This window comes from Nyctibius grandis, chromosome 5, assembly GCF_013368605.1.
Source record: "Nyctibius grandis isolate bNycGra1 chromosome 5, bNycGra1.pri, whole genome shotgun sequence".
Taxonomy (NCBI): domain Eukaryota; kingdom Metazoa; phylum Chordata; class Aves; order Nyctibiiformes; family Nyctibiidae; genus Nyctibius; species Nyctibius grandis.
Genome location: NC_090662.1, coordinates 32,048,138 through 32,058,613, shown reverse-complemented (window position 1 = coordinate 32,058,613; position 10,476 = coordinate 32,048,138). Strand labels below are relative to the sequence as shown.

The 10,476-nt window shown below is 38.9% G+C and overlaps 1 protein-coding gene across 2 annotated transcripts in view; it reads right to left on the bottom strand.

Moving 5' to 3' along the window:
• Positions 1 to 425: 425 nt before the first annotated feature.
• The window catches only part of TMEM168 (transmembrane protein 168), a 29,671-nt gene continuing 19,620 nt past the window's right edge, over positions 426 to 10,476 (bottom strand). For both annotated transcript variants that reach the window (XM_068402185.1, XM_068402186.1), the window contains exons 4-5: positions 9,348 to 9,622; positions 426 to 5,404 (exon numbers count right to left, since the gene is read on the bottom strand). In XM_068402185.1, the coding sequence (XP_068258286.1) occupies positions 4,857 to 5,404; positions 9,348 to 9,622 (823 nt within the window). In that variant the 3' untranslated portion in view covers positions 426 to 4,856. The remainder of the gene's footprint in view (positions 5,405 to 9,347; positions 9,623 to 10,476) is intronic.

Here is a 10,476-nt window from a genome sequence, read left to right as displayed (position 1 = left end):
CTACAGACTAGTCAAGTGTAACTGAATACTGTTTTCCATGAGTCTGTTGCATCTTCTTTCCTAACTGACAACTGCATTATTTCAACAACAGAAGGCTTTTCAGAAACAGGACAATTTTCAGGGAGAACTGAATTTGAAAAGCTTTTTTAAAATAACTTCTTATGCCACAGTAATACCACAAATAAAATCTCTTCACTAGGTGTGCTTAGGTTACACTGGTTTTCCTACAATTATATATAACAGCACCTAAGAAGAGACATTATTTGAACATTCATATGGTTATTTACACTGACTTTTATTTCCTAAGTCACCAAAAAAAGTTAACGAAAAAAGCCCCTCAAAACCCCAAACCCTGTGCCATGGATGCAGACATACCTTGGGTTGCCTGACTCCACTCGAAGAGACTTAGAATGGCTGTGGGGCAGCACTGAGGGAGAGCTGTGTTGCTCTCTAGGGTTACCTCTCAATTTGAGACTGATCAGAAAGGATCTACAGAACTTTAATAAAAAAGGAACACTGATTAGTAAGTTGTGAAAGTAATGGATTCAATCATGAACTCCTCAGAGTATTTTCAGTAAACTCTGTTGCATTTCTAGCCAAAAAAAATACTTTGAACCAAGCTGTACAGAAAAAACCCATGTAATTCAACAGAGATCACAGAAATTTTGGAAGTGATCAAGGCATAAACAAAAACATGAAATGGAAATGAGCATCCAAACCAGCAAAATACATTTAAGTAGTATCACAAATACACAAAAAAAACTATTTACAGATCTAAAATCAGTACATCCAGTAAAAATCCTCCCACAAAAAGGTATTTATAAAAAAGAAATTTAACCCAGTTACACTGTCTACTGCTGGCAACAGAGGTGCTTTACAGCTAGCATAGCATTAATTATACCTTTGCAAAATAAAGGGAAAACTTAAAAAAGCTGAAGAAATTGGTTCTGGGAAAAACTTGAACTGAAGGCTGGACAACAACAATCACAAGGCATACAAAGCATAAGGAACTGAAAATACATAACTCTGGTAGTGCAAAAATGAAGAATGGCTTTTTTCCCCAATACTTGTCCAGAAAAAAATAGAATGGCTTGGGTTGGAAGGGACCTTAAAGATTATCTACTGTGAATTTGCAATTCCAACTTCTTTTAAAGACTTAAATTGGTAGGACATAGTGCATTTGCATGTTTCAGCAAGGCTGATACTATACTGGAGGTAAATGAAACAGTCAACATAAAATTACTGCCATGATATAAATTTATAACAACCTTTATAACAAAATGCCTGAATATACAGTACAGAGACAAGCCTCTCAAAAGAAGTTTAGATTTTCTCCATCCAGACAATTCCTAAGCGTGTTACCACTGAAGAAAAACAACTTATACATAACTGATAGCATGTGTAACATTCTTTGGGATTAGATTTAAATTTCTCTTTCAGGTGTTGCCCCTGTGTTTCATACAGGGAACAGCAGAGGGATAACTCCTCACTGGGATGAGGAGCTCCTGGTGAGTCATCCCTCAGGCACGCACCCAGGGCTGGGCAGAGACCTGCGGTGCTGGAGAACTCCACCTGGGAACGTGGCTCACGGCAGGTAGGACACCTTGGTATTAGTCCGTGTAGAAGCAGGGAGTTAATACTGTTGAATTCCTGAGGCTCAACATCCTACACCCTGGGTTTTATTGTATTTTGAAATACACAAGAGAGTCTCTTTGTCTAAAAAGGCCTCACAGTTTTGAATGGCTGTAAACATTTATGTTAGTTCAAATCAGCATTGTCACCATGCCTTTGTTGTTTAAAAAAATAACAAAAACAAAAGTAGGCATAACTTAGCTCATGTTAAAACTATTTCAAATTCAGAAAACTAGAGTTCTTTAATTGAGAAAAATGAAACAAATCTGCAAATACGTGATTAGTTTTGCAAATAATTTTTTGCTATATTATCTAACTTTCAGCAAACCGCTAAAGATCACCCAGTCTATCCTAGAGAAACTCTAACAGTTTGGTAAGTAAGCTGGAAACCATTTAATAAACAGAGGCAAAGTATCAGCACCATTGGGTTTGTTCTGCCCAAAGCTAGGCTCATCACTGCACTGCAGAGCAGATACTGCTCACAGTCTCAGGACAGGTCAGGAGTCCCACACTTTTCCTGTTCCTCTTGATGTACAGAAAGATACAGATGATGTCCAACAAAAATTAACAGTAGCAGGTATAGAGTAAGATTTACTCATTATAATTAGTGGGAAGTGTTATGGTTGATATTCAAAGCTTTTCCAAAACAGAAAGGACTAAATTCTTGACTTTCAAATGTTCACAGGGTGACTATCAGGTATTACAGTGTTGCTTTATGGGGACTTGGTTAAAAATTTCTAGTACTCTAGTTGAAACAGTTTATGATGCAATCAGATGAACTTTTACTGAAATAGAGTCCAAATAATGGTGATTTTGCAAACCAAATTATTGCCTTTATGCAATCTTTTTTCTCTATACTCAAGGGTTGTTGACCAGAAATGGCTGAAAATGACTTCTGAAGAGGAGGCACTGCTGCTCTTCTGAAACTTGAAGGGTGCTCGTTCAGCCTAACTTTAAATCCAATTTATGTGCTTGAACAAGGAGCTTATGTACCCAGCCCAGGCTCCAGAAGATGACTTAGAACAGAAGTGCTTTAAGGTTATTAAATAGACATAAGGGATTTGTCTGCTTGACCTTTGGCATATGAAAGCATAAACAAAACAAATCTAATAGGCACAATAACAGGAAAATTCATCCTAAAATAGAGATCAAATGAGTCTTCCTCTAGAAATATTTACTTCTTGTTATGAGCAGTGGAGCACTTCAGGTCACTAGCATGGGTTCAGATGTCTAGCTTTCAGACATCTGAATTTAAACGAGATGACTCCTACCTCAGGCTCCCATGTTAGGAACGTAAGTTGGATACCTGAAGTTAGATGGTGAGATCACCCTCTGTCCTTACTGAGAACTGCCACCTCTCGAATCTGTGATGGAGCTGCAATAACAGCATTTATTTAGAGAAGACCCAACGGAACTGAGTCTTGGCAGGCTATGTCATCTCATCTCTCATGTCTTTATCCCCTTTTCACTTTGTGGAAGGGGATGGAGAAAGGCAAAGCCAGGTGGGGGGTGCTGTCTTGATGAAAAAAGTTGTGCAATACACACTAATGAAGAAACTTAGTGGCTGTCACTTGTAAACCCTACAAAAATCACCATTTTGAAGTTGATGGGTGCAAATTACTCTGGCTATTGCAGATCTCATAATTTAATCACACATTTTATTTTCAGGAGTTACTAATGGGTATCAGTGTTAGCAGATTCTCTAATTTAGCTGGCTAGAAAGTTCAAATGGAATTAGAAAAACCCTTGATGACAAAGACTTAAAGAGCTCCTAAAGTATTTTCATATATTATAATTTAGTAATTTTTTAAAATTTAATTTTAGACATATATCAGCTAATACCTAACATTTTTATTAGAATACTGATGGAAACAGTAAAATGTAAACCCTAGGTCTACCGGATTGCACACACATATGCAAAAAAAAACCACCACAAATTGTACTGTCTTAGCTGCTTAGTTGTTTCACTCCTTATTTTCTGCACCTGCGAAAATGAGATCAGAAACCTATGCAGCTTCTTCAACTGAAGAGGAAAGGCCAGGGCAGGATTTCTACAGTCCCATCCAACTGTGTAAGTGGAAGGATTAAGGTAAGGACCTTGTGGCTGAGAGAACAGAGATGCGGAATACTCAGGATTCATTCCTGTCCTAAGGGAATAATCTATTCTTTCTGACAAACCTTGCTCGTGGTTTTAATAGATAATGAACTTATCGGTCCAATCCTGTACTCGGCATTTTACAGAATCAAGGTCTTAGGCACAGCAAAGACTTCAGATAAACATGGAAGCAAGGCAACGCTTGTATTTCCATTTTTTATCTATTGATTATTTTCTTTGTTAAATGCCTTGGGTTTTGTTTTTTATTCTTCAGGGTAGCTTTTCAAACTACAAACTAGTAAGAGCCTGGAAAAGACAGAACCACCTTAACAGGTGAGGGAAAAACTCACAGTGCATTTTTCATTCCATAGATGAATTAACTACTGGGAATATTTACAATTGAAAAAAAAAAGGATCACCAGCAAGAGATTGAATTTTGAAAGTAACACTGAAACTTCTAAAACTGCACTTCAGAAAACATTGTCTGAGCAGTGTCAGAACATTAGAGGGTTGTCTGATTTCCTTGTTTTCTGTGGCAAATTTCCACTGATGGCAGCAGAGAACTGAGGCAGAGGCTGAAGATGTAAAAGCAAATAAAACTAAAGATTCGTGGTAGCTACAATGGCTATTCATTCTTCTATTTTTTTGGCTCAGTGCAGTTTTATAACATCCCTTGACCCCACCATATAGTTTCAAGGACATATAAATTGATTTGAGTATTAGCTTGGTTCCTTTCCTGTATTTGAACCTTACAGTGGATATAAATGACAAATAAGCACGCTGTAACATTCACAGGAGCTGTTGTCCATCAAACTGGTGACTCTGAACAAAGGCTGCTTTAAGTAACGTATATGAACACACAAACTGTCTCCAAAATGCGTGGTCATATTAAGTAAGTCTCTTACATATGTACATACAGACCAGTAACAAAACTCCAGTAACACAGTCCTACCCTCTTCTGTTTAAGATTGCAGTTTCTATCTGCTGCATATACTGTAGATGCTCAAAGAGCTGAATAAAGTGAGTGTAGCAGACTTTTTCAATGAAAAATACTCATATAAAAAGTTGTAAGTGTAGTACAGTGAGAAAGTTCCTAGAGCTCTCACTTCATTTTCTCTTTGGTTGCTAACTAGGATTTGACAAGTTTGAAACCCTGTCCTGTGTCCAGCACTGTGGGAAGAAACCAACTCATTTTCAGTCTTTTCAAGCACCTAAAGCACGCTTTACAGACCCAAAACAGATGGAGACCACAAAACCAGTTTGCCAAATGTACTAAAGGATAGGTGATACGTGGGAAGTATATCATCCAGTGTTTGGCAACATCACTTCCTGTCGGCAAATGCAAAGTGTAGTCACTCCAGTGTTTTGACACACCATACATCGCTTTCACTGTACGTCCCTTTTCGGACCAGCTGATGTTGCTGTTGGGGTTACAGTTGTACTCAACCCACTGCCTGGTGAAGTCACCAAGCTGGGGAGGGTCTGCTTCCTCAATGTCTACAACTCTGGCCATTTCTGCTCCTTGCACTGCAACATACTGGTCATTTACTTTTCTTACTTCTTTAACCCAAGGCTGAGAGTTCTCACAGTCTAAAACGATGATCAGTCGAGAACAAAAAGTGCTGTTCTTTTCTCTCCACCACTCCAGAAGTGTGTCAAGTCGTAAAGCATCACCTCCTGCCACAAGCGAAAAATATTTAAGGTTAGCAGGAAGAAACAGAAACCTCCGTAGGATTTTGACTGCAGGTTCCAAGAATCCCTTATTTTAACAACCTGGACAGAGATAACAGAAGTTTTCAACTGACCCTCCCTGCTTGTAGATGTTGCAGATCTCCAAAGAGATATTAGCTGATTCCACCTGACTTGCTGTGGCAGATGAGGCTGTTAACTCACCCTTGATTAAAAAAAAAAAAAAGAATTACCTCCCAGGGTGAAAGAAATTACAGCCTGTTGATGAAATCTGGAAATAGCTAAGCAAGGGAAGAAAACCTGAAATAAGAGTTTATTTTGTATTAAATTCTTAATAATCTTAAGGAAAAAAAAAGGACTCTTTTTAAAATGTTTTTATTAATATTAAAAAGGACTCCTCTTTTAAGGAAAAGAGAGGACTTTTGAACACTGGCTCCATAATGCCTATTAATGGGAAGAACTGATATGTCTAGGTGTTGGCAGGTTGGAGCTATGATATAGATTTACAACAAAAACACTCTAGTTTGAAAATGTCATTTTTTTTAAAAAAATGAAGACTTTTAGAAGAAAGGTAGAAAAATGTGATTTAAAATAACTGCATTTTAACTTCATAGTGATTTTCACTGTGGAATCTGAGTACATTTAGCAGTGTTTAAAATCTTGTTAGTAGGAATTTAACTGCGCAGATGAATCTCAAACAGAATAGCTGCATATTTCAGCACTTACATTTTTACCTGTAAGGGGTGACAAAAAAGTGCTTCAAGTTAATAGCTAAGAGTTAAAGCTTTCAGCATGCTAGTGCAGTTAAAGTAAAAGCAAAATTACAGGGCTACAACTTTCTCCAAAAAAAAAAAAAAGCAAACCTGGAAAATTTAGTAGCAAAGAAAATCTTAATATACAAACCTACATTAAGGACTTGTCTTGGTATGTGATCCCCAAATTGCTGTAGTTATTTACAACAGAGACTTGTATAGAAGCAGTTTTCCTTTTCTAGGTGAGCCTTCTGTGTCAATTAGCAGTAAAAATTTCTTTATTTGTTCACATTTTAGAGGCTTATAAATAAACTTTATTTTAGTGTAACTATGCAGGGGTGCGTCTGATTTCAAAACAGTGCTGGACAGAAGCGCCCACAGAAAACCATCTCATCCTTCATACACACACACAAACACATGCTTAGCTTCCAACTCTACTGACCTCAAACACGTGGGCTTGGCAGCCAGCGCAAGATTTAGGCACCAAGAAATCTATGCGTCTGGCCACATCTGGCTCTTTGGCAGGTTTCGCAGGCCGTTAAGCCGACAGTTTCAGCAACAGGACAAAGCTTCATCAGCTCAGCTCTTGCCTTTGCCTTCACTCAGAGAACATGACCTCCCAAGCCATTTGACTGCTCATACTTTATGCATGACTAGTTAACAGTTTCTTTCATACACCACTGTGTTACATCTCAGCTTTCAACAACAGAGAAACATCGTTAGTGAACTAATAAATCCAGTAAGCCTCCTTTAAAAGATGTCATTATAAAGCAAAGACTACACTGCTACTACTGTGCTGTATCACAGCATAAGCCGGCAGTAAGACACTACTTTTTCTATTAGATCCCAATGTTCTGTTTCATTGTTGCCATCTCTCTTCATCCTCTCCAAAGGTCAGAGGACAGTACACATTACAGGAGCTGATGACTAAATGCTCCGTATGTCAGAAAATGCTGCTGTCCAACACGTGCTACAATTACACAATCTAACAGCCTTCATCTTTTCAGTTTATACCCCAAGTTACATTCACAGGCAGTGCTACCTGGAAGGAGTATCAGGTTACACTCCATGATTTATCTAAAATTAATCACAAAAAAGGATGCAAGTCACGTCACAGCTGCCTGTTCCTCTCCTTTATGTGACTATACATATCTCCAAGTAGACAATGAAACTGTGATGGGTACAGAACTGAAAAGCAACTTCGTGAGAAAGTTGAACACCACTGCATTTACACACTGCATCTTTTAGCACAGAAACTTTCTTTTTACTGTAACGGTTACCTTAGCCCTTATCCTAAAATTAAAGACAAGAGTTTAATTTAGCCTACCCTACCTGAACAGGTATACAGAGACCTGAGCTCCCCTGTCACGCTCCAGGCTGGCCAGATGTAAGCCAGGACTGGGCTGGAAGCTGTCTAGTTTTTGCATTTAGCTCTATATATTCTAGTAAGCTAACCGTGTCTATGCTGCCAGCTGGAGCATGGACAAGAGACAGGATTTCACTGCTAGCCTGCTCCATGCAATGCGTGGACACATTTGGCAACTGCACGAGGCAGCAGCTGCTCTTATGGATATGATCACCCTAGTCCTGGAGAAGTCATTCAGCCACTCTGCTGTACACTGCATTACATAACTCGCGCTAAGGTCTGAGTATGGCTGTGGCTTTTTTAAATCACTGATACAGATGAAGCTTTTGAGAAAAAATATGCGTTGCTCTTCAGCAGGTCTAACGGTTAAGGCATAGAGTTGCACCAAAACAGGTATATGGCCTCCAGCTGAAAATTGACCGGCTATGCCTGAACATCTCAGCATGACCACACAACAAAGCTAAAATCTGTCTACACTGTCGAAGAGCAGATGCCCCTGGAGAGAGGCTGCTGACAGCAAGGAGCTCGCAGGCAGAGCACTATCTGTGACAGTGAATTCTGTCCCAAGAAGAAAAAAAGTTGCAAATTTTCAACATATTTCTACAAGATTCACTTTTTGCACACAGCAACCTCAGAAGCCCAGTTCCATACAGCAGGAGAGCAAGGCTAAACCTACCAATGATTTGAAAACTTCAGCAGGTTTACCAACAATTTTTATACAGTTGAGATAGAACTGCCCACTATAAAGAGATCAAAAACAGACCAGGAAAGGGGGAAATGGTGAAGTCAATGCCAAGCAGATGACTAGGCATTAAACCAGCCCTTTATAGAGGTTTGTAGTATTGAGGCCACACACTGATGGCTCCCAGACCCTAGGATGTCACCAAACTGTAGCTGTTTTCATGATACAAGGTTTGCTGTGTGTTTGAAGATCTGCTTTTCTACTGTAGTTTGTATACCTGCCTCCTATTTCTTTTATTAATTCTATCTTTTAAAAAACAGAGCACATCTTACGGACATGCATGCAGTCCTTCATGACAGCCCAGCTGACACAGTGATGCAGAACACTCTGTAATTCACTCAAGAAGTACGTGTGCTGGCTCTGCCATGTGCAGGGAACGAGAAGATATTTATGCTTGTTCATTACAGGGAACAAATATTTCTCAAAATACAAGGGAAATCAGTCTTTAGAGCAGAAGGGCGTCATTTCCACTTTGCTTTTCCGGGAAAAAAGCAATCTTTAAAGTTACCTTGTTGAATTGTAAGGGGAATAAGAAATCATGCTTAAAATTGTAAGCATACACTTTGGGTCAACAATATTTAGACAATTTTGAGAACAACTAAAAGAACAGTTAGCTGCAAAAGGATTTTTATCAAAGTGACTAAATACTAAAAATGACATGGAAGTTCATATAGTAACATACCTGACTCTCATACAGAGCAAGGTAAGGAAAGAGCTGCTTCTTTATATCAAGTTAACTACATACAAAAGGGGCTTCTGCATTTCTTCATTCTCTCCACTAGCAGAGGTAGTCAGCCTGCAACATTTTCACAATTCCTTGTAGCCTCTGAATCTCTTAACAGTCGTGTTCTGTATATTATCCTCTCCTTTCTTCCTGCCCTGCCAGGAGCCTCTATGAACCTGTTCTCCAAAGACTGGTGGCTCTTTGCCATTCTGAACTCTCAGATAACAAATGTGACCAAAACGTCAAAGTTTTGCAACACAGTATGTTTTTTTTAAAGAAAGAATTAATTGATTTGGGAAGTTTATCAATACCAAAATTATTAATAAAAAAATTCCCCAAACACTTACCTGCCAGTGCCCATTCACCAGTGCCATGGGAGTGACCACTGTAATATAAAATGTAGGTATCATGTCTGGGTCCATCTGCTGTCCGAAGTTCAAGAAAAGACTTGATCTTGGAATGAAGGGTATCAAAGGTCAGTCCGCTCGTAGAGTAATCACAGCCATATGTCTCAATCATGTGATATGCAAAAAATCTTTGGATGGCATTAAGCATGCCAGTAGACCTCAGATTTAACTCTTGTACGTGCTCCGGTGGAAGAAGAGTTGGTTGGCCATCAGGACTAAAGAAAAGAAAACCAGCTATGATTATGATTTATAATTATTTCATGCTTAGTGGACTTTTAGCAATAGCTCTTTTTTTTTTTCCTGTGCATATTTTCTCTGCTATGAAGTAGCACTGTTCTAAATTCAAATTTACGTGAAATGTACAGTTTATAACCAATTCAAAATACTGTATTTGAGTGAGGGACTACTATCTCCCCACCTGCTTCTGACACACTTCTTCACTTCAAAGCATAGTCCTTACTCAACCCCATGCTATTCTGGGGGGGGAGGCAGGGGGGAGGGAGGGAAGGAGAAAGGGAGGGAAGAAGGATGGGGCGGGGGGCAGGGAGACATGCACTTTTTAAATTTAAGTCTACATAGCTATTCATTAATCATGACAATAAGAGATCTGGCCTTGCAAAACACCCAGTTATGGGAGCGCTCTTCAGGATGTATTTTCAGAAAGAGAAATGCATTCATCCCTCTTCAGCCAATGTAATAATGGTAACGATAAGGAGCATGATTGGCAGCTGTACCAAACTGGCCTGATTTATGCTCAGTTACAGACATGGAGAGGTTTTGTGGGTGAAAATACGGAAATGGTCTTACTCCACTAATACAAAACATGACTTCTGTTTTTTTATATATATGCATATATGTATGGATTCTTCATGTATTTTGTTTGCAAGTCAGTGAGTAAAGCTACCTGGTTTCTTTATTGGTCTAGATAATTAAATTTGCACCTCTTCCTCACCTGTCTAGTGCCCTCATGAAGACTAATGTTCCACTACTACAATTACATTGAATACATCATCATCACTGTTTGTCTCAGCAAGTGAAGACTTGGCCCATCATTGAAACAGTCAAGCTT